Source organism: Corella eumyota, chromosome 2 (genome assembly GCF_963082875.1).
Source record: "Corella eumyota chromosome 2, kaCorEumy4.1, whole genome shotgun sequence".
Taxonomy (NCBI): domain Eukaryota; kingdom Metazoa; phylum Chordata; class Ascidiacea; order Phlebobranchia; family Corellidae; genus Corella; species Corella eumyota.
Genome location: NC_137491.1, coordinates 3868677 through 3896463, shown reverse-complemented (window position 1 = coordinate 3896463; position 27787 = coordinate 3868677). Strand labels below are relative to the sequence as shown.

The window sequence follows — 27787 nt, the reverse complement described above, 5'->3', positions numbered from 1 at the left end:
TGCAATAACAGTTGAAATAATTTTAAATTCTAAAAAAAGAGATTTTTTTTCCCATGTCACCTAAGGGTGATGGGTTTTTGAAATTTTATTGGGAAAGGGTGTGCTGCTGTGAATTGTTTAAGCTATCTATAAGCGCTGTGCTAATAATGTACCATTGGCAAGGCTTGAACTCGAAACCTTTTTCCTCATAATCTGATGCCAAGAAAGCTATAGCTCAGTACCAGACAGAAATTCTAAAACTTTATTTTTTTAGGTCAATGTGGAGCACCCCAGCTAGTGGCTGCAATTTATCCAATTTATTTATCCTCTCCTGGTTACCCAATTTTCTACCCCGGAAATCTGAATTGTATTTGGGTGATTGAAGCCGCCCCCGGTTACACGTGAGTTCGACAAAATGGTTAAAATATAACATGCTTAGTTAAATTGGTGATATAATTAAAATTTAAAAGAAAATGGTTGAAAAAAAACGACTAAATTGGAAATATACCATGCTATGGTTAAAATGGTTATATAAATCTGGTTAAAATTTGAAAAGAAATGGTTAAAATATACCATGCTATGTTTAAAATGGTTATAAAATCTGGTAAAAATTAAAAAAAAGGTTAAATATACCATGCTATAGTTAAATTGGTTATATAAATTTGGTTAAAATTTTAAAGAAAATGGTTTAAATATACCATGCTATGTTTAAAATGGTTATATGAAATTGGTTAAAATTTTAAAGAAAATGGTTAAAATATACAAGCTATACTAACTTTAAAAGCTAGTTAATAATAAAATGGTAAAAATTTGTAATAAATCAGAATTATAATTTTTGTTTAAATTCGTAAAAAAAATGGTGAAAATTTTTAAAGTTTGGGTAAAATTGATAAAATTTGGACCAGTTTGGTAAAATCTAAATAGTGTGGGTAAATTTATTTCATGTTTGAACTTTCGGACAAATATGGTTTGTTTGATACCAAAAACACCATATTAACAAGATTCAGTGATTTGTTATAATGGTGTATTGTAGTTTAAAAAATATATTTTTGTTTCAGGGTCACTCTAACATTCCTCGATGTAGAATTAGAAGGATCTGAAACTTGTTTTTATGATTCTATTAAACTTTATAATGGTTAGTCTCATTCTAAATTTGTCTAAATATATTTTTAGAAAACAATTTTTGATTTTGTTTATTTATAAATAATAGTTTTATTTTTAGATATAAAAATTTTTAAACTTCTACTGACTTTAATTTGTTTTAAAGGACCCACAACTAACTCAGTTTTACTATCAACAATATGTGGAAAAGTGACTCCAACCGATCCTATTACTTCAACTCAAAACTTTTTAACTGTTCAGTTAGTTACTGATGCAAGTATTAGCTATCCTGGATTTAATGCAACTTATCAACAAGGTTATATATAAAAGTATTTTAAAGTTGTGTTGTCTATTATATAAAACGATTAAAATGTCAATAATTTTGTATCAAATTTTTTTTTCGTATTTGTTTTTTTTTTATGTTGAATGGTTGACTGCCCGACTTAAACATTGAGTAAAATTCGTTACCCCGACCCAGATTCTAATTAATTATAGTGCAGATAATTAAACTGCTAACTTTTTTGGTTCGGCAGGGGTTCTTATCGTTTATAGCACCTTACGTGGGGTTTCACATTTTAGAAAGCACTGGGGATTAAACCCAGGACCTCATGCAGTAAAGCAGCTTTTTTAATCACAACACAACGCTGCAGATTATTCTGCAAGCATTTTAATCATTTTAATTTTAAAAGGTTGTGGGGGAGTAATAATTGCAGATTACGGGGTTGTAAAGTCCCCTAACTACCCCGGGCAGTACCCACCAGATACAACATGCTACTGGTATGTTATAAGCACTCTTGGAAGCAACATAACTCTCTTGTTTGACGATCAGTTCCAAATTGTCAACTCAGATCCACAATGTTTAGAAAGTGGAGGCGATTATCTTATGGTAATTAGGGATTTTTTTTATGTTTGAAGTAATTTATTTATTACATGGGGTTTTGAGTTTAATTCCTGCTGCTCCCTTATTGTAGGTTCTACTGCGCCTAAAAAAGAAACTAGAAGTTTTAATGTGTAAGCATTGAACTTAATGTGATACTGTTTAAAACATTGAGAATGCTGGCATTACGAAATACTTTATATTAGGGACAAAATTAGGGATTTTTTTAGTTCCAAAATTTTTATTTTTTATTTTTTAATTTTGTAGAGTGTTTTTTAATATTTTTTGTTGGTATATTAAAAAAAAATTTGTCATTTTTTTTAGTTAATAATCTAAGAATTTAGTTTAATTATGATACACGTATAAGCAATTGAAAAAAGCTAAAGTCACTAATGACTTTAATTCAAAAAAGACTAATTTTTTTGAAGAGAATTTTTAAATCTTTTTTATTTTAAAATGTTTGCTCTATTTTTTTTGTAGTAAAATTTTTACAAACTTTTTTTTTTAATTTTTTGTTTCTAGTTATTAAATGGCCGGGATCTTGATTCACCTCCCTTAGCAATCGGAAACGGAAATGGATATTATTGCGGAAACACTGCTCCCCAAGGTTTGGCAACTCTGTCAAACGGAATGATTGTGAAATTTAAAAGCGACTTGGTTACTAACGGCAATGGATTTAGGTAAATTCAAACAAAATATTCGAATTTTTTTTTTTTAATTTTGATTTTAAAAATAAAATGTGTTTATGCTTGGCGTATTTATTTTTTTTTTTGTATATATCTTTATCCTCGATGTGGGAAAGTCGAATGCACGACTTAAACATAGAGTAACATAAGTTACTCTGACCCAGTCTCGAGTTGCCTGTGGCAGTTTGGGATATTATAGAGACTATAATTGCCCGGTAATTATGCTGCTGATTAATTGCTGGCTCAGCAGGAGTTCATACCGTTTATAGCACCTTACTCAAGGGCGCTACAGCATGAGATCAGTGGGGATTGAACCCACGACCTCCTGTGTGGTGTAGCAAGTGTTCTTACCACTACACCACACTGCCGGTCCAATTTCAAGACCACCAAATATTATTAATATTATTAATACTAGTATTATTAATACTAGTTATTAGCCTTCTTGACAGTTTGTATTTTAAATGTTGTAATATGCTTGCAACTTTTAACTAACATTTGTCTGCGATAATTTACTCACGCACCACAAATGGCAGCTTTTTTTTATTTGGTGGTCTTGAAATTAGACAAACATAAATATATATCGTCCACTAATCTCCATTATATATAGTTTAAAACTATGATAGCCTTATCAGTCCAGTAGTGTGGTGAACCGGTCAAGGCATCGAACTACAAGCTGAAAGGTTTCGGGTTCGAGCTGCACCAACGCCACACTATTTACCCTTAAGCCCAGCATTTACGGATAGCTTTAACATACCCGACAAACCGCACACCCTTACCCTTTAAAAAATTTCGAAAACTTATTGCTCTAAGATGATATGAAAAAAAATATATATATCATAGCCTTAGTAATATTATTATGTTAAATAATTTTTTATTTGTTTTTAGAATAACTTACACCTCCCAAGCAGGTTCATGTGGAGGGGATCTAACTTTAACTCATGAGATTTATCAACTTAATTTTGAATCTCCTAACTACCCAAGTGTAAGAAGTTTCACTTTGTTTAACAAACTTATTCATAATATAATTATTTTTTTGTATATCTTTATTTTCAATATGAAGAAGTCAACTTAATGGCTTAAACTTAGGGTCACGTTTGTTACCCCGACCCAGTTTTATTAGAATCTGAGGAATTTTTAAATCTTTTATTTAAGATTAAATTAAATATTCATAAAATAAATTTATAATTAAATATACTTTTTGCAAAACAATAAATTACAATTATGTAAATTGGTTTTAAATACTTTAATACATCTTATATTATTTATATTTTGATTTTTTATTATACAATTATATTATATTTTTTTGAAAAAATAATTTAAATGTATATTTTTATTTTTATCAGGCTTACCCTCATGGAGTAGATTGTTATTGGATATTGGAGGCACCAACAACTGAATCTGTTAGACTAGATTTTATAACTTTTAATATCGAAAACCATCCAAAGTAAGTTTAATTTTGTAAAACATTCCTTTTAAATGAAATAAAAGTTTAAAAATTAATTTTTGCAATTGGAGATGTATTTTTAAACAGACCTAATTAAGTTTTTTTAAATTATTTCTAATGTTGCTTTTTTAATTTATTATATATTTTTATTTTTTAATTTTATTATAAATTTTTGGCCATGCTTATTTATATATATTATATATATTAATACATTTGACTGATTTAAAATCAAAAATTATTAAACGCTTTTACGCCAGATTGTGTTTTTAAAAAAATCTAAGTTATGTTATTTTTTCTAGTTTAAATTTATGCTAGAATAACTTTTATTTAAAAAAAAATATCAATTTTTTTAATTTTAATATTTATTTTACAAGTTCTGTATTGACACACATTTTAAGTTATAACAACTTTTTTTTTTTTACAATTTCAATTTTTTAATTTTTATATTTTATTTTTACAGTTGTGACTATGATTATGTGCTGGCTATAGATGGTAGAACAGGAAGTGGACAAATTCTCGGCAAATTTTGTGGGACTCAAATTCCAGAAACAGTTCGTTCAATAAGTAATGAAATGATCGTTCAATTTCGAAGTGATGTGGCAACTGCTGGATATGGATTCCAAGCAAAAGCTAGTATTTGTAAGTATATATATATATTTATGTTTAAATTTAAAGGTCTAAAAAATAACTGTTGTTTGAGGTGCGTGGGAAAAACTGGAAGCGAACCGGTAGCGTGGTGTAGCGATAAAAACACTTGCTACATCATCATAAGGTCGTGGGTTCGATCCCCACTGTTCTCATGCTGTAACGCCCTTGAGTAAGGCGCTATAAACGGTATAAACTTCTGCTGAGCCAGTACTTAATCAGCAGCATAATTAATGGGCAATTATAATCTATATTATCTCAAACTGCTAAAAGGCAACTCTAAATTGTGTCGGAGTAACTGATGTTACTCTTTGTTTAGGTTACACTAGTGTATACAATTGCAAACATGCTAATTATATGAATTTTAGGCCTGAATTATAAAAAAATTGTATTTTTAAATTTTTTTTTAATTTATAAAACAAAAAAAATTTTAAATTAAAAAAAAAATTTAAAATTAAATTTTTTTGGTACTTTTAGCCACTTGTGGGGGCACTCTTACTGGAGTGGGTGGGGTAATCACCTCCCCTGAGTACCCCTTAGCTTACCCTGTTTCAACATCATGCCAATGGGTAGTACGGGGTCCTGCATACCATTTTATGATTTTCACGTTCGATGCTTTGAACTTAAGTTTATCAGATTCTTGTGGTAATGGAGTGGGGGATTATATTGAATTTAGACATTTCAATTTCACAGGTTTGTTATTTTTCCATTGTTGTTATCTATAAATATATATTGGATCTTATGAGACAATGTATATACATATGTATGTCCCATTTATAGGTTTACAAAATAAAAAAAAAACTGCCATTTGTGGTTCACTGGTTAATTATCTCAGGCAAATATTAATTTTGAGAATTGCAGCCATATTAGGGCAGTTAAAATCTTGACTATAGGGGACAGGCATTCAACTAGTATACATAAAATTGTATAGTAAGTATAGAGCATTTATCCCAATTTACCAAGACGTAAATTTATTTTTATTTTTTTTATTCGTTAATATAAGATATTTTAAAGGGCTTTGTTATCTGCCTGGTATGTTAAAAAAAAGTTTATAATTTCTACCAAAATATGATACATATTTTTTAGAAATAAACTTTCATCTCTAGTTTGTTTAATATTTCAGTTATTTAAATATTTATTTTTTTAAGAAGTATTAAAGAATTCAAGTACCTTTAACACCTTATAACCTACTAATACAGGTCCAATTATTCAAACTGTTTGTGGAAGTCTCCCCCCAGCAGAAGTAGACACGTTAACTAATGAAGTTTACATCACTTTTGTGAGTGATAACCAGAATGTTGCGAGTGGATTTCAGATGACGTACAGGGCTAGTGAAGATGGTAACTTTCACAGTTTTATTAAATTTGTTAAGAAATTTATTTTTGGCATCGTTATGCTTTGATCAAAAATATTGACCTTACCAAGAAAATTTTTTGGTTAAATTCCTGTTGTCTCCTTTTTTTTAACTTTTTAATTGTTCGTGTTGCTTAGATTAGTGGTTAAAATATTTGGTTTTACCACAATAGGTCCTGGGTTTGATTTCCAGTGCATTCTGGCCTTAAGTATTGCGTGATAAACAATATAAACCTCTACTAAGCCAAAAATAAATCAGCTAATAAATTATTAACAAATTATAATCAAAAATATCCCAAACTGGCATAGTTTACTTGAGACTAAGTTAGTGTAACAAATGTAACCCAAATGTAATCTTTTTACATGAAAGTTAATAAAATATACACTGTATCATAACAGAATAATGCTTTTAGCTTGTGGGGCTGATCTTACAGCGTCTGGGGGTATTTTATCGACCCCCAATTACCCCAATTCCTATGACCACAGTAGAATATGTACATGGAATATTAAAGTAGCTGATGATCGAAGAGTTACTCTAACGTTTAATGATTTTGGGATAGAGGATCCACATACTGATGGTTATTGTTATTGGGATTATGTTGAGGTAAAAAAGATTAAGTTTTAGAATTTTTTTGCTGTTTAATCCTTTTAACTAGATTTAATTAAGTAAAGTTTATTGTTGCATTAAATTTGCAAAAATGGTTCAACTTAAAATTGGTAATTTAATTTTGTTGGTAGCCTACCTTTGTTATATTTAATACTTATTGATTTCGCCTACCTTTGTTATATTTAATACTTATTACCCTACAATATTTAATTAAAAAATTTAAATAATACAATTTAATTTTTTTGTTTTATTAAAACTTTTTAATATTTGTTTAGTATTTATGTTTTTTTATTTATTTAAAAAGTTTTTTTTAAACCAAAACCATTTTTTATTCACAGGTATTTGATGGAACCAACCCTAATTCACCATCTCTTACAGACAGAATATGTGGTATTAATTTACCTGGACCAATTAAATCAAGTGGTCCGACCATGAGATTGATGTTTTCAACCGATGGTTCAGTTTCAAATGGTGGGTTTCTGGCAACTTATGATTCCAACGAGGACAGATGTAAGTTTAATATTTTGCAATTAAAATTTATCTTTTTGTGTAAATAAGAATCTGAAGAAATAATTGTTAAGGCCAGTTCTTCGGAATTAGATTCTTACTGTTGCCATACCGCAAAGACTTTTAATAAAATGCTAATTGATATTTTTTTTGTTAAGCCAGCAAAAGTAGATTTGTTACGTTTTTAAGGCTAATGATTTAGGGCTAGATCATACTGCTGCTTCATGGTAACACATTTTAAAATGCTTATTGATACCAACATTTCTATGCCCAAAAAACAAATGACTAGTTATTATCAGGTCAATACTATCTAAAACTGCTGAAGGTGACTCAAGCCCTGGTCAAGGTAACTTAAGTTCCTTTGTATTTATTCTTAATGTGAAGTGGGCCATCTATATCGAGGATAAATAAAATTAACAAATATATATAAAATGTATCTCTAGACAGTTTAAAAATAATTGTGTTCTAAAAGATGAATTTAAAAATTCTGGAAAATTTAAAATATTAAAATTCATTATTTTTCAAATTAGTTTGTGGGGGAACTCTTAGTTCACCCACTGGGGGTACTTTTTCATCCCCAAATTACCCGGCAAACTATCCCTCTAGAACAGAATGTACTTGGGTAATAGACAACAGGAATAGTTATAATTCCACGACATTGATCAGTTTTGTGGATTTTGCGCTTGAAAATCACGTAGTGTGCGATTTCGATTTGCTAAAAGTTAAATCAGGTAAAAATATTGGATGTTTGTGTATAATTTATATATAATAAAGCTCAGTGGACGATATTTAAAAATATATATGTATTTATGTCTAATTTAGGGGCATTATATATAAATTAAACTGCTATTTGTGGTGCGCAAATAAATTAACGCTAGTTAAAAGTTGTTACCATATTAAAACTATCAGGGGTGGGCTATCAACTGATGTAGTTCAATGGATAATTCATATATTTAATTCATAGGCCTTTAAAATTAAAATATAACAAGGTTTGTGGTGTGCTGGCAAAGTTAATTTATAGTATACTAAAAATTCAGTGAGTAGTTAAGGCTATACCTAGTTTTTATATTCTTAAACTAATACTAAGTTTGGTATTTTCTCTAGCTATCTAAAGTTCTGGGTTTAATTTAACTTAAATCATATTATATCAACTTTAAGACATCAATGATCTATAATTCTACTTAGTCCAAAACATTAGTGGAAAAACAAGCTGTTAATACCACTAAACCAACAGTATACTAACAAATGTTATGTTAATATTGGTTTGGTTTTGTAATAAAAGTTGTGACATTTTTGGGATTGCATTCACTCCTATTATATCTAAGATAAACTAACAAAATATTAATAAAAACTAAGTTTGAAATATGCTCGTCTCAATACCTGAACTGTAAAAGTCTCTTAGACTAAATAAAATTATTATTACAGGAGTTAACTACGATGGTTTCCAAATTGGGGAATTTTGTGGACGAACCATTCCAGCCCCATTCGGGGTTGCTTACCCCCAAACTTTTGTTCAGTTTGTCTCTGATCAATATGTAACTGATCGAGGGTTTAATGCAACATACAGATTTACAAGTAAGTTTTAAGTCACCGGCAGCGTGGTGTAGTGGTAAGAGCACTTGCTACACCACACATGAGGTCGTGGGTTCAATCCCCACTAATCTTATGCTGTAGCGCCCTTGAGTAAGGCGCAATAAACGGTATAAACTTCTGCTGAGCCAGCACTTAATCAGCAGCATAATTATTGGGCAATTATAATCTATAGTATCCCATACTGCCACAGGCAACTCGAGACAGGGTTGGAGTAAGTGATGTTACTCTATGTTTAGGTCATGCATTAAACCTTCCCACATCGAGGATAAAGATATATACAAAAAAAGTGTAATTGTTTATGTAAATACTGTTAATGGCATACAATGTTTTTTTTTGCACAACTAGCTAAATTTGCCCAACATGCTAAACATGTTCTATATTTTGCAACATTTTACTCCCCCCCCCATTGCCTTATTTTTTTAAATTTGCCCTATATTTTCTCTATTTTTACTCCATTTACTGTAATAATTTTTTTGACACATTTTCTCTATTACAAGATAATTTATTGACACTGCCTGGGTTTGATTACCACTGCTAATTTGTTAAAAATTCTATAAAAAAATAACCTTTTTATTAATATACCAAAAATTGTAAAAACATGTTTTAATTTAAAACTATTTTATGTCAAGATTCATTTTGTATGTTTAAAGTTATTTGTTTTTAGATTGTGGGGGTTATGTTGTGGGGACAAGTGGGGTAATAACCACCCCAAATTACCCAGAAGTTTATGATCATAATGATTATTGTTTGTGGACAATCGCTGTTCCTAACAATCACAAAGTTCATGTAAGAACAAATATTTATTTTTTTTATTTTGTTTCTGGTCTTCAATTTAGTATTTATTTTTTTTTTTTATAGTTTATTTTAGGGTTTATTAGTTTGATTTTTTAACTGCATTTTTTTAAATATTTTTGAGGAAAAAATATAAAAAAAAACAAAGTTTTATCGATTTTATGTTCGTATTTCACCTAAAACTTACAAGTTATTATTTTTTAGCTTCAATTCACAAACTTTACGATTGAACTCCACAGTAACTGTGTTTACGATTATCTCAAAATATTTAACGGACCAACTGTAGGCTCCCCTCTAGTGGATACTTATTGCGGAGAAAATAAACCGACGACATTCCAATCCGGAAGTAACTTTGTGACACTTTTGTTCCAAAGTGACTATTCTGTTTCTAGAGGAGGATTTAGAGTGGAGTGGTCAGCAGATAGCACAGGTAACTTTTTTTTATTGTATATATCTTTATCCTCGATGTGGGAAGGTCGAATGTGCAACTTAAACATAGAGTAACAACTGTTATCCTAAACCAACCTCAAGTTGCCTGTGGCAGTTTGGGATAAAATTGATTGCCCGATAATTATGCTGCTGATTAAGTGCTGGCTCAGCAGGAGTTCATACCGTTTATAGCACCTTACTTAAGGACGCTACAGCATGAAAGCAGTGGACATTTAACCCACAACTTTATGTAGTGTGCACACTGCTGGTTAATTTAATATTTTTGGTTCATTATTTATTATTTTTCATTTAACTTGGTAAAAAAAGGGGTAATATATTCCTATTCGGTTTTGCAAATAAAATGTTTATATATTTTAGTTTTTTTTAATTTTTAGTTTGTTTGTAAAATTTAACAAAAAAACTTCAAGACAGTTTAGTTAAATTTACATGTTTTAACTTAATAAATATTTTTATTATTACTTAATTTTTTGTCTTTCAAACTTTAAAGAATTTTTGTTTCCAGGTTGTGGAAATGTTATATACCATGATATGACCGGCACTCTATCCTCACCTAACTATCCTTTACTTTACCCAACTAATGCTGACTGTATATGGCAAATATTAGTGGACAAGGCTTATCATCTTGAACTTACATTTAACGATAACTTCAATATAGAGTATCATATCAATTGCCAATATGATTACGTTGCTGTAAGTAATTTAAAATATTATTTTTTATATATCTTTATTCTGAATGTTTTTTACTTCTCTCATGCTGTAGCGCCCTTAAGTTAGGTGCTTTAAACGATATGAACTTCTGCTGAGCCAGAACTTAATCAACAAGATAATTATCGGGCAATTATAATCACTATTATTCCAAACTGCCACAGGCAACTCGAGAATGGGTCGAGGTACTGATGTTGGTATATGTTTTGGTCATTTTTTTGTTTTTTTTAAAGATAAGTTTAACATTTTTTGGTTTAATTTTAGATTTTTGACGGGGTGTCAGAATTTGCCCCTGAAATCACCCGATTTTGTGGAAATCCGACTTCAGTTACTGCACCCACTGATGATCCTGTCATTAGTTCAGTGCAGGAAGTTACATTAAGGTTTAGGTCTGATTTTTCCTCACAAAGAATAGGTAATTTAAGTAGTAATTTTTGTGTTTTTGACTTATTATAATATATATTTCAGACCGCTTTAAAATAAGTGCTTATAAAAAAAAGTATAGAGTAGCAAATATATAAGACTGGCTACTCTTGGGTTTGATTCCCGCTGCTGATTTTTTTTTAATAACTTTTTTAATATTATACCAAACTTAAAAAGTTAAAACTAAGGTAAAAATATTATTTTCGATCCTTTTTATGTTAGTAATAAGTTTAAAATCAATATATGGTAATAATTACACTAAAGGTAAAAAATGTTACTCTATGTTTAGGTTGTGAAGTTGTCCTTCCCACATTAGTAATAAATACCTATTTTATAAATAGAAAAAAAAAAAAATTAAAAATCTTTCCGTTAATTTTTAAATTAAATATATTTTAGGTTTCCGAGCTTACTGGGATGCACAATGTGGTCAAACATTAACAACCCCAACTGGAACAATTCAATCCCCCAACTATCCATCTGCTTATAATAATAACCAGCTTTGTCGATATCTAATAACTTATCCTGATGATCAGAAGTTTATTAAATTCACGTAAGTGTTGAATTGTGGTATAAACATGTAAAAAATGTTTTAATTTTTTGTGTAATACTATTTTAGGCCCTACATTGTACAAGTTTAAGATATTATTGACCTCATGATATTACCCTAACCCAGTCTCAAGTTGTACAAGTTTAATACAGTATTGACTTTATGATATTACTCCAACCCAGTCTCAAATTAGACAAGTTTAAGATATTATTGACCTTATAATATTACTCCAACCCATTCTCAAGTTATTTAAATTTTGGGCATTATTATTCCCATAATATTACTCCAACTCAGTTCTTAAGTTGCTTTAGTTCTATATGCATAGTTTTACTTAAATACCTATGTTATTTTCACACAGGTTCACTTCGTTCAACATAGAATCAGGTTCACAAATAACATTGTGTGATTATGATTATGTGAAGTTATTTGGACATCTTAATACTGATGGAACAAGGCCTTTGATTGGTTCATTCTGTGGAAATATTCCACCAACAACACCATTAACCTCACAGGTTTGTTTGTTTCTTATATATTAATTTATTTTTAACATTTGGATGGCTTACATTATAGCCTAGACATAGGGTAGCCTGTGTTAATATGTTTAAGTCTTAAGTTGTTTTTGTCGGTTAGGATATAATTAATTTAACACTTTATTAATCTCCTGATAAATTTATGAGTTTGGCAGAATTGAATATTATGAGTGTTTTATACAAATACACTACAGAAATGGAAGCAGTGGCAATTAAACTTTGGACTTCAAGTCCTTAATAGACACACTTTTTAGATTTAGTGTTTAAAAGCCTAATAAACAATATTTTTAAAATGATCATCTAAAATGTGAAAAATATCAACCTTTTTTATTTGTCAAAAAATTACCACCTAACAAGAACAGTACAACTACTTATATATATCTATATCTATTTTATAAACAAATAAATAAATGTTTATTATATGTCAGGGCAACATGCTTGTTGAGTTTAGCACAGATCCAGCCACAATAGATTATGGATTCCAAGCAACATTTGAGAGCTCAGATTGTGGGGGAATGCTCACAGCAAGTAGTGGTAAGTTAATACCAGGGTTTAAATATATATATACTTAATAAATATTTTATTGTATAATACTGAGTATTTCTGTAAGTGACCTAATATTGGTGGCATAATTATAACTAACAGTAAAAAAATATTTTTTTAATATGTAATTTTTTTTCTTAAATTTTTTGGGGCTTAAACCAAATCAACTTTAATTTCATTGATAATGATTTAAGTACATTTAATAGGAATTTAACCTAAAACTTAGCTTAATTAAGTTTTTAATTCATTGACTATCTATATATAATAGAATTTGGTGGTCTATATATGTATTTATGTTTTTTTTTTTGTATATATTTTTATCCTCGATGTGGGAAAGTCGAATGCCCGACTTAAACATAGACTACCAACTGTTACTCCAACCCAGTCTCGAGTTGCCTTTAGTAGTTTGGGATATTATAGATTATAATTGCACGAGAATTATGCTGCTGATTAAGTGCTGGCTCAGCAGGAGTTTATACCGTTTATAGCGCCTTACTCAAGGACGCTACAGCATGAGCTCAGTGGGGATTGAACCCACGACCTCATGTGTGGTGTAACAAGTGTTCTTACCACTACACCAAGCTGCCGGTATAATTTATTTACTGACTTTTATTTACGTACTAAATAAAAAAAACTGCCGTCTGGGGTGTGGGTAAATTATTGCAGGAAAACATTAGGGTATTCATTTTGTTTTTTATTGTTTTTTATTTAATACTGTCTTTAACCAATTTTCTATCTTATCTACCTTTCACATACCATTTTCACCTACCTTAGTATCTCAAACCCTACAATGAAAACATGTGATAATAATTTTGTATTTTGTTAACCAGGTCAAATCAATGCTTTTACACATTCTGATATTCACAACAACCGAAATTGTACGTGGCAGATAAATGTAACTCCAACAGAAAGAATCGTTGAAGTCAAATTTTCAAGTTTTGATTTGGAAGGACATTCAAGCTGTATTTATGATTATGTTAAGGTAGTTATGTTTGGTTTGTTATTTATACCTAAGTTTAACCTCTTGGCATCCAACACCTTAGGTGGTAGGTTAGATTCCCACTGCTTTTATGTTAAGTTTTTTTTATACCACATTTATGAAATTGTTAATTTTTGTAAGGTTTATGGTTCGTTCTTACTGTTTTGATATCATAGTGCCATTAAATAAGGCTCTGTAAACATGCAAACTTCTGCTGAGCCAAAAATTAATAAACAATCTGCCAAAGACAACTTGAGACTGGGCGATGTATAAAATTTTCTATGATAAGGCAGACTTCTTAAATTTTTTATAAATTCAACCTTTTTCCCTAGATATATGATGGAATTGACACAAATGCTCCCTTATTAGGAACATTCTGTGGAAACAGGGTTCCAACTTTTCAAATTTCAACTTCAAACACAATGACCATTGAATATATTACTGATGACTTACTTACGGGTATTTTATAAACATCAACATTTTTTTTAATTAATTTTTGGATTTTGTTTACTTATGGTTCTTTAAAAAATTTCATAAGCTTTAAAAAATACAGTAAAAGGAACAATAATATACTAATTATTTTGATTTTAAATAAACTTTGGTTTATGTTTACTTAACCTTTCTCAAAAAAATTTAAAAACTTAAAAAATTGTAAGAACTGTAAAAGTAAAAGAAATTATAATATACTAATTGTAATCATTTTAAAATAATAATATTTTTTTACTAGATATGTAGTAAATATAAAGTTAGGGATAGGGTATATATTTAAAACATATATAGGGTTAGATTATTTATAAGTAATTGTTTTAAAGAGTTAAAAAAATATTAACAAATTTAGTAATATGTTGACACAGAATTTGTAGTTAAAAGTTGTTTTAAACAAATTTAGAACAAAAAAAAAAAACTTTTAACTCAATTATTTTTAAAAAGGTAACGGGTTTACGGCAGGATATCGAGCAATAGTTGGGCCACAAGAGGGATGTGGAGGGTCACTCACTGCAGATAGTGGAACGATAACATCAATCGATCTCGATAATTCTGGTAATTATTAAAATTTTACTGTTGGCTTATGGCTTCAAACATTCGACATGAATTACATTGTCTAAAAGTTGTGGTTTTATGAGGTCTTGAGTTTGATTCTCAGTACTTCTATGTCAAAGTTTTATTGAATAAATTGTTTACACTATTTTTGGTTGGCCTAAAAATATTAGTAAGTGGATTAATAAATTAGCATGTTGTTTATTGCTCAGTGCCTTTAACCACTATACTACACTAATAAAAAGTGACAACTTTTTTTAATTTTTAGGAAATTATGATGCCAATCTTAACTGTTTGTGGTATATTGAAACTCCAATTAACACTGTCATCAATCTCCAATTTGATTCATTTAAATTAGAAAATGCTTCAAGTCCTGGAATTTGTGGTTATGACAGTTTGACGGTTAGTTGTATTTTTTAAATAATGAATTTAAGTTACTTTAAAACTTTAGTTGAGCCTAGGCAGACAGCTGGCAGCATGGTATAGTGGTCAAAATATTTGATTTGACTAAATGAGGTTCTGAGATCGATTCCTTTTGTTTTTATGCTTTAGCTTTTGAGTAAGGAGCTATAAGCAGTATGGGCCCCCTGCTAAACCATCAATTAATTAGAAGATTATTGGGTATTTAAAATTAATAATATTCTAAATTCCCAAAGCCAACTCGAGACTGGGTCGAAGTAACTGTATTTCTCTATGGTTGGGTCATAAAGTCGACCTTTATACATCAAGGATAAATAAATATAAAAAAAGACAGTTGTTCTAAGAAAAATCTGTTTTTGTAATTTTAGGTAATAGATGGAATAAGTTTTGCAGACCCAGTTGCTTCAATATCTTGTGGTTTAGTTGTCCCAGCTCCTTTCACTTCATCTTTAAATCAGTTGTTTGTGATATTTATATCAGATCCATATATTGAAAATACAGGTAAGTGGTAGTGTAAAGTTATTTCATTTTAATTATTTGGTTGTAGGTATTTGTTTAATTTAACTCTGTTTTACTGACTTTGTTTAATATGATTATAAGTTTAAAATTTTGTTACATTAATATGCCACAAGGACCATAACAGTAATACTTCATTTTACGTGCAGCATTGAACTATAATTTATTGTCTAGACTTATACAATTGACTTTACAATAGTAATCTAGTGTTGCAATATTTAACTTACCGGCAGTTTGGTGTAGTGGTAAGAACACTTGCTACACCACACAAGAGGTCGTGGGTTCAATCCCCACTGATCTTATGCTGTAGCGCCCTTGAGTAAGGCGCCATAAATGGTATGAACTCCTGCTGAGCCAGCACTTAATCAGCAGCATAATTATCAGGCAATTATAATCCATAATATCCCAAACTGCCACAGGCAACTTGGGACTGGGTCGGAGTAACTGATGTTACTCTATGTTTAAGTCACGCATTTGACTTTCCCACATCGAGGATAAAGATATATACAAAAAAAAAAAAAAAAAACTTAGTTGCATATTTTACTTTTGTAGAGTAAAAGCCATGTATAAATTATTTACAGATGGCTTTTTTTAAACCATCCTTTTTTAGCTTTTTTTTTAAACCATCCTTTTTTAGCTTTTTTTTTAAACCATCCTTTTTTAGCTTTTTTTTTAAACCATCCTTTTTTAGCTTTTTTTTTAAACCATCCTTTTTTAGCTTTTTTTTTAACCATCCTTTTTTAGTTTTTTTTAAATTATGTTTTTGTTGCTATATGCTAAAAGTTTTCCAGTATATGTGATATATTTATCAAAAAAGTGTATGTAGTACACATAAAAATGTCCTACTTTACATTTACTAAAAATTTTGACTTTGTTTAAAAAATTGAAATATTTTTAGGTTTTTCTGCCACTTACACCACTCTTCCCCAAACCTGTGGAGGAATTTACACAACGACGAACAACTTCCAATCTCTAATGTCCCCACCACTAGATGGCCAAACACAGGCTCAAAATTGTCGATGGACGATCGATGCTGGTTTGGACACGAGTAAATATATTCAAGTTGTTTTTGATTCACTGGATATTCGGTCACCTTCCAACCCAAGCAATTTGTGTACTTCATCTTATGTGGAATTAAGAGATTACCCACTAGGTGAGCTATTTTTTTCTTAATTTAAAAATTTAAATGATGATTTTTAGTTGGTTAGTAAGATCAAAAACTACAAGCCAAAAGGTTTCAGTTTAAAGCTGTACCAATACCACACTATTTTCCCATGCATCTGACACAGACCAACAGCACATCCTTCCTTAATACAAATTAAAACCCATCTTTTTAAATATTAAGCTTTTGGCTTTGGTGAAGCATTATTACTCTTAAGTTACACTTTGACTTATTTACAGTTTTATTTAAAATTTTGGTTTAGATGGTATTGTGTATTTATAAATCGATGGGTTTATTTTTTATTTATGTATTTTCAACATCCTTAGGTAAGATTATAATGACAAATATGGTAAACCTAAATAAAAATATTAGAAATCAAAAACTAGGCTTACAATGTGGTGGTATTGTGAAGGTCGATAATTTAAAATAAAAATTTTAGTTTGATTTTTAGATATTTAATATTTTTGTTTTTTGTTGTAGGTGATTATGGTCAAACAATTAAATACTGCGGATCTGAAGCTCCCTTAGATTTCCACAGTTTCGGACAAATTATTCAGGTTTTTAATTAATTTTTGTTTAATAAAACAAGATATTGAATTAAATATTATATTTTAAAAATGTTTTTAAATTATTTATTTTTCTATTCAACCAATTAACTTCGAATGTATAAAATATTAAATTAAAATTTTGTTACATAATTTGTGTGTAAAAATTAAATTTTAAGTAAAAAATTCTTTTAAAATTCTTTTTAGATAAATTACCGAAGTGATTTAGCTGCAAGCGGAGCAGGTTTTACTCTCAAATATAAAACTACAACTTGTTCAAGACAAATTACTCAACCATATGGACAACTTTTCAGGTAAAAATATAAGCTTTTACATCGTTATAACCAGCAGGTGCCTAATTTTAGGATAAACTTTAAATTTAAATTGATCTCATGCTGTAGCGCCCTTGAGTAAGGCGCTATAAACGGTATGAGCTCCTGCTGAGCCAGCACTTAATCAGCAGCTTAATTACCGGGCAATTATAATCTATAATATCCCAAACTGTTGAGGGAAACTTAAGACCGGGTCGGAGTAACTGATATTACTCTATGTTTAAGTCGCGCATTCGACTTTCCCCATTAAGGATAAAGAAATATACAAAAAAAAAAAAATAATTTAGAAAGAACTTTCGATTTTTTTTTTGTTTTTTTTTATCCTTGATTTAAAAAGGCCGACTTAACGACCTAAACACTAAGTAACATTTGTTACTCCGACCCAGTCTTAAGTTGCTTTTTGCAATTTGGGAAATTATTAAATATATTTCCATATCAATTATTCTGCTGAATGGTTCTTGATTTGGCAGAAGTATGTTTGTTTTATATTACCTTCCTCAAGACTGGTGAAGCGTTTAACAATAAGGTTTAAACTCAGGACCTTATGTAGTAAAGCCTCATATTCATATAATTTTATGCTGATCAAATTTAAAACATAAAAAAGCAGCAAACTTTAGGTCTTGTTATCATTATTTATGATTTTTTTGCAAAGTAAAATTTAATATTTTATTTTTTAGTCCTGGTTGGCCCGATCCTTACGGCCACAACTTAAATTGTGAGACAATGATCACAGTTGATCCCGGGAATGAGATTCAACTTTTCTTTAATTATTTTGATGTTGAATTTGAAGGGGATTGTACTTATGATTATCTGGAAATCAGGTAAAAAAGTTTTTTTAACTTGTTTTTTATTGGTATTAATGGCCTATATATATACCATTAGTAGTTACAGTGTTTAAGCAGTATATGATATATTTAGAGTTTTACGCATAATTAGCCAATGAATATTTTATAGTAACAAAATTGTAAATTGGTGTTAAATAAAAAACCAATTGGCCTAAATTAAACAAAATACTCACACAGTTTTATGAAGTCTATGGTTCAATCCCCAATGCTTCCAAGGTAAAACGCTATAAACGGTATAAACATTCTGCTGGGCCAACATTTAATTAACAGCTTAATTATTGGGCAATAATAATCTATAAAATTCCAAACCAAAGACTCGAGGCTGGGTCGGGGTTACAATTGTTACTCTATGTCTACATTATAAAGTCGACATTCCAAAATCAAAGATAAATAAATAAAAAATATTTAATTTAGAAATGGATCAGATGCTAATGCTCCAATATTACAACATATTTGTGGGTCAGCTTTACCAAGTCCCGTGTTTGTTTTATCAAATACTGCTTATATTAAACTTGTTACTGATCCCTATATTGAGGGAAATGGGTAAATTTTTCAACTTACTTTATAATAACAAACTGTAATATAATAATTTTTAATTAAAAAAATATAAAAACTTTTTTAAAAAAATTTAAAAAAATTTTTTTGTGAAGTTTTAAAACTATTTTACATTTGGAATAAATAGCTAAAATTATTAAAATATATCTTGTTCCTTTTAGTTATGACATCACATATACGTCATCACCAAACAGCTGTGGGGGAAATATAACAGGGGATCATGGAAGTGTTTACAGCACTTTATATCCACAGGTTTAAAACTTTAAACTTTTCTTTTATTATATTAGAAGGTGTAAGTGTATTGATTGTACACTTGGCATCATTGCTTAATGTTGTGGGATTGATTCCCACTTTCACCTACATTAAGATGCTTGCCAAGCCAAAAAGCAAGCGACAGATTAAATATCGAAAATTATGTTTAATGTTTAAGTTTAAGTCATGAAGCTGGTGTAGCCTCTCCAACCTAAGATTAAATAAATGTTTCTTTTTATTTACTTGATATATTAAATCTTTTACTGAAAAATATTTCGTTTTTAAATTACTTTCAGTTTTTTGATTTATTTTTTTGTTTTAGCCGTACCAACCCAACACTGATTGTCATTTTTCAATCCGAACTCCCCCTGGACGACCTGTTACAATTCATATTACTTTTATTGACGTATATTATGAGGTATGACTTTGTTGAAATAATTATATTATAAAAGACAAGTTAAAATGAGTTTTTTTGACATAAGTTGTATATTTAACTCTAAAAAACTATGTTTGATTGCAATTGCTATAAATGTTAAAATGTTAACTTCATTTATGTTCGAAGATCAATCGACAGGTCTAAAAAACAAAGACATAGTGCGCTGGTTAAGGCACTGGCATTTTATCACATATAGTCCTCGGTCTGATTATCACTGGTTCCATATAGTAAAGACTATAATTAAACGTTAACAGTACTAATTTTTGCTTAAAAAAACAATGCTCAGGCTAAATTACCATCTATAAAAAAATTGCTCTGGTTTAGGCTGTATAACACTGGGTAAAAATACTTTAATTTTATAGTTTTCATTTGAAAAATAATGTATTTATAGTGTGGTGATAATGGTTGCTATTGTGTGGACGATTTGTTGTATGTATACGGAGGTCCAACTCTCAGCTCCCCAATTATTTCAGCTTATTGTGGATACGGAACTTTAACTGATTTACAAAGTCAAACGAATGGAGCTCTTATAAGGTAAATATGAATAAATTTTATAACACTTTCTAATAAGTAAAATTTTAGGTTAGGTTTTGACCAAAACACCCAAAAAATATAAATTTTTTCCGCTTTTTAAGATTTTTTATTAAAATTTAGATTTTTTAGAAAAAATTTAGAGTAAAAGGGGGGTTAATTTTGTCCTTTAAAATGGCGTTTCGGGGAATATTGACAGTCATTCTAATAGTAAATACATTTAATTGTTTTATGTTTTTTAGATTGAGAACAAACGACTTTCCAGTAGGGTCAAGAACTAACGCAGGGTTTAGAGTGGATTATGAAAGTTAAAAATAACACAAATCACACATTTCATCATTTGTACAACATCCATTTTTATCGAATCTTTCCATTTCTTAATTTTTTCACTGTTTATTATGATGTGCAATATTATACATGTGCAATAAAATATTTTCATCTAAGTATTTATTTTATATAAGAATCCACGATCAGTTAATGAATGGTATTATATATAAATATATTTAAAGCTTTGCTTTTAACATTTTGGTATTATACAAATCTTTTACAAAAATAAAAATTACGCCCAACGTGGGGCTCGAACCCACGACCGTTGGATTAAGAGTCCAACGCTCTACCGACTGAGCTAGCCGGGCGTAAGTGACAGAAGCGGGATTCGAACCCGCGCCTACGAAGTAGACTACGACCTGAACGTAGCGCCTTAGACCACTCGGCCATTCTGCCATGCATTAGCGACAATAATTAAAATATTGTGGAGATTTTTTGGTAATTTAGAAATATTGAATTTTTTTTTGGCACTGATTTATAATGACGTTATAATAAAATTAAAATGTGGGCAAAAGTAGGAAAAAAGTTTTATTTAATTTTTTGTTTGTGTTTCGTTTAAACTTAAAAAAAAAACTTTTATAGTGAATGTGAACTAAAATGTACAAACTCTAAAATAAAATTTTAAATATAAAAAATATAGCGCCACAGGTGTTCAAATGCGACGTGCTCAGCATTTGCTATTTCTTCAAATTTCTCTTTTTTACCATTCTGAGTTTACGGTACGATATCATATTAATCTTATTAAATCTGTATTTTAATTGTGTTCTGAGTATAAACAACAACAAAATATATAAGTAAAAGCAATAGTCTTATAAAATATTGGATATTTATTGTGTATGATTAGTTAAAAACAGTTTAAAAGTAGTTCAAAAGTTAGAATTTTTGATAAAACGTTTTTCATGATTTTAGAGGATGGGGGCTTACAAGTATATGAGCGAGGTCTGGCGTAAGAAGCAGTCAGACTTGCTTCGTTATTTACTTCGTATCAGATGCTGGCATTTTCGTCAGTTGTCGGCTGTTCACAGAGCGCCGAGACCGACCAGACCAGACAAAGCACGTAAACTCGGTTACAAAGCTAAACAAGGTAATCTTTATATTTTAGTTTTTTGTGTAAGTATAAAAATTGATTTTTTAAATTAAACCTAAATAAAGTTTGTTGTTGCATGTTTTTTTTTATGAAGTTATTGGTATCTCACTATTTGCCATTTAGTGCATCTTTTTAATATTTTATTTTCATTATAATAAATGGTTTTTATTAGTTTGTTTAATTATGGTTTATAAACTCTGTTTTTGTTTATCTTTAACTGTTTAATTGACTTTAAAACTGTACATTTTTCATTAGTTGTGCACTGGTGTTTATTTTTGTTTAAATTTAAAAAATAGGGCATTATACTTAATGCATGAATTCCATATAAATTAGTTCGTTTCTTTTAAACTATTGAATATTATGGAATTTTATGGGAAAACATTGGTTAATGCACTTATTTTTTATGCTGGGTATATCCGGTATAAGACAGCATAAGTTTTATGAAATGGGGAAGTTATGACTGATTATGTTGTTTAATTTGGCATATATTATTTTATGAACATTTACTGGCAAACTTTATTATGTGAGAAAAATTTTCACTTTGTTTTACTATCTCACTTATCCTGTATTGTTTATGTTTAAAATTATTCAATTTTTGTGACCAGGTTATGTAATTTATCGAGTCCGAGTAAGACGTGGGGGTCGTAAACGACCAGTACCCAAAGGTGCAACTTATGGTAAACCAGTTCACCAGGGAGTCAACCAACTTAAGTTCGCTCGATCTTTACAAAGTGTAGCTGAGGTAAATATTGAGCTTTTGCTGTAAATTGACTTAAATTTAGTAATTAAATTTAGTAAAAATTAACGTAAAGGACTTTTCCTTCAATCTATTGTTTAACATTAATTTTAAACTTTATTTTTTTAAAAGTATTTGTTTGTATGCGGTATACAAATTTGTACCAAAATAATAAAATTTTAAACTTTTTTACCTTTTCTATTCATTAGGAACGTGTTGGCCGACATTGTGGAGCTTTGCGAGTACTTAACAGTTACTGGGTGGCCCATGATTCCACTTACAAATATTTTGAAGTTATTCTCATCGACCCAATGCACAAGGTGGGTGTATTGGAAATGGATTACTATTATATTACTTCGCACTATTTTATTAACAATAAAATATTTTTTTTTATTAACCTTTTGCTTTAACCCTCCATAGGAAAATGCACTTTATTTTAAGAATTTTTTTAAACTAAATATTGATAAAATGTTTTGTTTTTAAAATCTTGTAGTAATTTGTGTCTTTACTGTATTTTGCTGCTATAACATGTGTACATTTTACTTTTAAAGTGCTGTTAGTTATGTCTATGTTGTAGTAATATAGTTACTGATTGTTAAACTTATTATTAAATGCAAATTTTTGAGTAACCTTTGACTTTAAATTTTAATATTTATGTCAGGCTGTCCGAAGGTCACCAGCAATCAACTGGATATGTAAATCTGTGATGAAACATCGTGAAAACCGTGGTCTTACTGCAGCTGGTAGAAGTAGTCGGGGTCTGGGTAAGGGTCACAGATTTAGCAAAACTATCGGAGGTTCTGTGCACGCATCATGGAAGAGAAGAAATACCACACAGGTTTGTTGATTTTTACATGGTAGTTTAAAGAAAATTGTTATTTTAATTACATAACAACTTTTGTCTAAACAAATTTTTATATTTTGTAGTTATAAATTATTAATAATTCTAGTAAAGTTTAAATTCAAGTTTCCTATACTTTATTTGTCATTTTTTAACTTTATATATGAAAAAAATGTTAATTTTTGATTTTTTTTGTTTTTAGATGCGACGAAAGCGATAAACAATTTTCATTGTTGGCCAATAAAATCTTTAAACAAAATAATAAACTTGTGTGTTTGTGTGTAGAAAACCTCTAGTTGACACAGAATTAGTTAGCTAAATATATATATGAAAAAGTCGCTTTCATCAATGTTGTCATCAATATCCTCGATGTTGAAAAGTCGAATACGCGACTTAAACATAGGGTAAAATCAGTTACTGTGACCCAATCTCGAGTTGCCTGTGGCAGTTTGGGATATTATAGATTATGATTGCCCGATAATTATGCTGCTGATTAAGTGTTGGCTCAGCAGGATTTCATACGGTTTATGGTGCCTTAGTCAAGGGTGCTACAGCATAAGGGCAGTGGGTATTGAACCCACGACCTTATGTGTGGTGTAGCAAGTGTTCTTACCACTACACCACGTTGCCGGTCAATTTGTTATCCTAATTCGGTTTTAAGTTGATTCTGGCAGTTTTTGTTATCACTTAATACAGCAGTGCAATAATTACTCTACAGATTGTTTTTTCAGCTTAGCAGGAGTAAAGACTTTACTTTATAATGTTTTTAAATGAAGGTAGTAGGAAGTGAACTCTGGTCCTAACTCAGTAAAGTTGAATGACCTTTTTACTGTGGGCTTGGTTTTTATAGTTATAAATAAGGATATAAATAAGTTACTGATCATGTGTTTTTAGTAAATATACTGCAATAATATATTGCAGATGATTATAATAAGTGAGGCAGCTCATATGTCAATTTTGCAAAAAAACAAAGATTTTAAGAAATAAGCTGTAGAATAATGAATAAATACAAATTAATTAAGTAATCAATTACATGAAATATTTATATACAACGCAAACTAAGGATTTTTGTAATAAATAAATTTTTGCCGGCATTGAGGATAAAAATATTGTTTTTTGACGTCATCTTTTTCATGCGTGAGTGATTCTTGACTAATGACTTTGTTTATTAATTTTTTAGCTGCAATTTGTATAATTTTTAAAGTTTAAAACTCAATATTAAACATGGCCACCACCCTCAATTTGAAGTTAATACGAAGCACTAAAGTTCTACAACAATTCTCAAGAAACAAGGTTTGTATAACTGACTTTATTGTCGAATAAAATAGAACCTTTTAAAAACAAAAAAACGTAAATAACCTAAATATTATAACAACTTGTGAATGCATTTTTTGTTATCTATGTTTTATTAAAAAATTAATACAGTTTGTGCTGTAGAGTTTTTGATTTTTTGTGACGATTTTGCCGTCTTTCTGCAATTGCTATGGTTTTGCAATTCACATAAATTTTTTTTTTATATTTTTTGCTGTTTATATATATCCTGATATAGATTTAAAAACAAAATTTAATATACAATATTTTAAAAGGATTAATTATTAATTTTTTTTAAATTTGTTAAAATTTATTCTTGAAAAGAACAAAAAAGAATAAAAAAATGTTAATTTTTTTTACAGTGTACTGGTACAATTGGGTTTGTAGGTTTGGGCAACATGGGAGGACCAATGGCGTTAAACCTTCTTAAAACCAATCATGAAGTTGTTGCTTTTGATGTTGTGGATTCTAGCTGTAAACCAGTTCAAGGGGCTGGAGCTAAGGTTTAAAAAATTGTAGTTATTCATTTTATTGATTTTTTGTTAGTAAATTTTATTTTTTTTGTAAAAACTTAAATAACTAAATTAAGCTTTCAGCGTGAATCAAACCATAGACTTTTGGTTTATTATTTCTTTTAAGTATGCTTTCACTACAACAAAAGGTTATTTTTTATCAATTTTCAGGTAAAATAGAAACTTTTTTTGTTTAGATTGTTAATAGTCCATCAGAAGTGGCTAAAAATGCAGAAAAGATTGTTACAATGTTGCCAAACAGTTCTCATGTAAAAGATGTCTATTTGGGCTCAGAAGGAATATTAAAGTAAACTTTAAATTAAAAAAAATATCTTATAAAAGTCCTACATAATTAATATAGGTTTATTTTATTTACAAAAAATTAGCATGCTTTAAAAATAATGATATACCAACGATTTTTATTTCAAGCCTAAATTTAACTAAATATAAATTAAACTTGGTTTGTTTACAGAACAGCCACTTCAGGAAGTTTGTTAATTGATTGTTCCACCATTGACCCGGCAGTCTCACAACAAGTTGCAAAAGAGGCTGAATTCCATGATTCAACTTATATGGATGCACCAGTATCTGGGGGTAAATAAATAAGATTTATTTTGTTAAATAACATGATATGAATAAAAATATGTTTGTGATATTTTTACATTACATACATTTTCTTGTTATTATTTTGGAAGATAAATTGGTTTATTTTTTGTTATCTAAAAGTTTAAAAGTATTTAATCCGTTATTCAATTGGTAACTGTTTTTTAATTTTTTCTCGGAAGTAAAAGTTAACAATCAATTTATTTTTTGCTAATTTTAAAAATATTACCTTTTAAATTTTAGTTTTTTTTTTACTTGTAGGTGTTGGGGCTGCACAAGCAGGAACATTAACTTTCATGGTTGGAGGATCAAAGGAAAATTATGAAATTGCTAAAAAGTTGTTGAGTCACTGCGGCAAGGTAAAACTTTTTCAAACAATTTTTTTTATTTACTTTTTCCTAGAATTTAAAAACTTAGTTTGTGAATATAAACTAATCTAAGTACATTAGTAGGTTTACAATAAATACAGTGTTCAATAAAAAACATACCATTTCATAATTTAAAAAGAAAAATATACCAATACTCAAAAACCTCGCAGTGAAAAATTTAAAACTTGCCCTTTTATAATATTTATAGAATGTTGTACATTGTGGTGATGTAGGGACTGGGCAGGCAGCCAAGATCTGCAATAATATGTTACTTGCTATCTCGATGATTGGTGTGTCTGAATCCATGAATTTAGGAATTAAGTAAGTTTTTGAGTAAACTTTAATGTCTGTGGCCATTTTTATGTGAAATTTTTTTACAATTTCAAATTTTCTTATTTTTTCAGGTTGGGATTGGACCCAAAAATATTAGCAGGTATCTTTAACACCTCTAGTGGTAGATGTTGGTCATCGGACACATACAACCCAGTTCCTGGGGTGATAGATGGAGTTCCAAGCAGTAATAATTATCAAGGAGGTTTCGGGACTGCTCTCATGTATAAAGTAGGTTAAAAAATCTGTTTTTAAAATTTTTTTTTTTTTTTACATTTAAATTTTATTTTGTTTTTGTGTCAAGTTTTCAATTTTTTAATCTGGTATGTAGGTTGTTGTTTAAGTTTTTAGACATTTTCGGCCTGAAGTATATTGAAAGGGTTTATTAATTTAAAAAAAGTTTGCAAAGACACTAATGTATGTATAAAAGTTAAAAGAATGTGCTTATTTATTTACTAAAGTTTATATTCAACTAACTATACTTGCTATACACTTTATATCCTAACAAATAAAGTTGAAAATTTCTTGATTTTAGGATCTTGGTTTAGCTCAACAAGCAGCCAGTGATACAGGATCCATCACACCACTAGGTGGGAATGCCCTACAAATATACAGATTGTTATGTGAAAAAGGTTTTGCCCACAAAGATTTTTCATCCATCTATCAATACATAAGCACAAAAGAAGATAAGTAAATTGTTTCTTAGACAAATTTTGGCCGAAAATTCTGTTGCATATGCATTATTTTTAATATAATATATTTAAAGCATGAACATAGGTTTAAAATATTCTCATTTTATTTGTACCAATAGGTACTTCAATTTTAAGGTTTTTATCTTTTGGTACGAAATCATATTTAAAAACAGACTGAACATATTCCATTTATGTAGCTTATTTGAGAAGCGTTAATGCTTTTATACTAACATTTTTATTTTTTTTTTTGCCAGTTTTATTATTACACAAATAAAGTTTAAACCTTAATTTAGCCCCTGGCGACATATGCTTTTTAACTATCGCTATTTATAAATGACTTAATATTAACAATACTATTTATGTATTGTGTATGTTAATATATAAAGGGTAAAAATAGCACTTCTGTTCCTATTGGATTTTATAATCAAATTAAATTTCGTTTTTACCTATTTTTTTTACTTCTAAATTATTGTGATCAGAGCACAATAATGTGTTTGTTATTTTGTGTCAAATTATAAAATTAGTTATTTTATGATATTTTTTATGAGGTGAAATATATGAAACAAAGCTAATCTAACACTCTTGAT

The 27787-nt window shown here is 29.2% G+C and overlaps 3 protein-coding genes and 2 non-coding genes across 5 annotated transcripts in view; 3 read left to right on the top strand and 2 right to left on the bottom strand.

Annotated features, from left to right (window-relative positions):
- Window positions 1-20801, top strand: part of LOC145741354 (cubilin-like) — a 47977-nt gene extending 27176 nt beyond the window's left edge. Inside the window, 35 exon segments of the mRNA XM_082558934.1 lie at window positions 254-380; window positions 1038-1114; window positions 1247-1396; window positions 1770-1966; window positions 2480-2637; window positions 3529-3625; window positions 3987-4087; window positions 4548-4726; window positions 5210-5425; window positions 5932-6072; window positions 6499-6689; window positions 7031-7202; window positions 7730-7930; window positions 8625-8774; window positions 9457-9578; window positions 9789-10014; window positions 10537-10724; window positions 11004-11154; window positions 11559-11712; window positions 12068-12221; window positions 12668-12773; window positions 13613-13764; window positions 14094-14220; window positions 14692-14802; window positions 15068-15201; window positions 15588-15720; window positions 16634-16888; window positions 17378-17454; window positions 17650-17756; window positions 18452-18595; window positions 19034-19162; window positions 19336-19426; window positions 19749-19844; window positions 20254-20396; window positions 20636-20801. Of these exon segments, the coding sequence (XP_082415060.1) occupies window positions 254-380; window positions 1038-1114; window positions 1247-1396; window positions 1770-1966; window positions 2480-2637; window positions 3529-3625; window positions 3987-4087; window positions 4548-4726; window positions 5210-5425; window positions 5932-6072; window positions 6499-6689; window positions 7031-7202; window positions 7730-7930; window positions 8625-8774; window positions 9457-9578; window positions 9789-10014; window positions 10537-10724; window positions 11004-11154; window positions 11559-11712; window positions 12068-12221; window positions 12668-12773; window positions 13613-13764; window positions 14094-14220; window positions 14692-14802; window positions 15068-15201; window positions 15588-15720; window positions 16634-16888; window positions 17378-17454; window positions 17650-17756; window positions 18452-18595; window positions 19034-19162; window positions 19336-19426; window positions 19749-19844; window positions 20254-20396; window positions 20636-20705 (5027 nt within the window). The 3' untranslated portion in view covers window positions 20706-20801.
- Window positions 20802-20955: 154 nt separating this feature from the next.
- Window positions 20956-21028, bottom strand: Trnak-cuu (transfer RNA lysine (anticodon CUU)). Its single transcript has one exon. It is a non-coding gene; the product is annotated as a tRNA-Lys (tRNA).
- Window positions 21029-21033: 5 nt separating this feature from the next.
- Window positions 21034-21116, bottom strand: Trnal-cag (transfer RNA leucine (anticodon CAG)). Its single transcript has one exon. It is a non-coding gene; the product is annotated as a tRNA-Leu (tRNA).
- A 296-nt stretch (window positions 21117-21412) lies between these two features.
- LOC145742155 (large ribosomal subunit protein eL15-like) lies at window positions 21413-23662 on the top strand. The gene is made up of 6 exons (XM_082559923.1): window positions 21413-21439; window positions 21630-21804; window positions 22413-22549; window positions 22753-22863; window positions 23205-23381; window positions 23587-23662. Exons 2-6 carry the CDS (start codon window positions 21633-21635, stop codon window positions 23602-23604), a joined length of 615 nt encoding a protein of 204 aa, XP_082416049.1. The 5' UTR covers window positions 21413-21439; window positions 21630-21632; the 3' UTR covers window positions 23605-23662.
- Window positions 23663-24540: 878 nt separating this feature from the next.
- LOC145743763 (3-hydroxyisobutyrate dehydrogenase, mitochondrial-like) lies at window positions 24541-27762 on the top strand. Its single transcript, XM_082561805.1, has 8 exons — window positions 24541-24677; window positions 25058-25198; window positions 25405-25514; window positions 25680-25801; window positions 26072-26169; window positions 26387-26499; window positions 26583-26739; window positions 27044-27762. The coding sequence occupies exons 1-8, from the start codon at window positions 24609-24611 to the stop codon at window positions 27200-27202; spliced, it is 969 nt and encodes a 322-aa protein (XP_082417931.1). The 5' UTR covers window positions 24541-24608; the 3' UTR covers window positions 27203-27762.
- The last annotated feature ends 25 nt before the right edge of the window (window positions 27763-27787 follow it).

What these genes read in the sequence shown, in the direction of transcription:
- LOC145742155 (XM_082559923.1), top strand. Translation starts at nt 21,633, where the DNA reads ATGGGGGCTTACAAGTATATGAGCGAGGTCTGGCGTAAGAAGCAGTCA. An exon ending in CTTTACAAAGTGTAGCTGAG is followed by an intron (nt 22,550 to 22,752) that starts GTAAATATTGAG and finishes TCTATTCATTAG; the next exon opens with GAACGTGTTGGCCGACATTG. An exon ending in TCATCGACCCAATGCACAAG is followed by an intron (nt 22,864 to 23,204) that starts GTGGGTGTATTG and finishes TATTTATGTCAG; the next exon opens with GCTGTCCGAAGGTCACCAGC.
- LOC145743763 (XM_082561805.1), top strand. Translation starts at nt 24,609, where the DNA reads ATGGCCACCACCCTCAATTTGAAGTTAATACGAAGCACTAAAGTTCTA. An exon ending in GGCTCAGAAGGAATATTAAA is followed by an intron (nt 25,515 to 25,679) that starts GTAAACTTTAAA and finishes GTTTGTTTACAG; the next exon opens with AACAGCCACTTCAGGAAGTT. An exon ending in TCCATGAATTTAGGAATTAA is followed by an intron (nt 26,500 to 26,582) that starts GTAAGTTTTTGA and finishes TTATTTTTTCAG; the next exon opens with GTTGGGATTGGACCCAAAAA.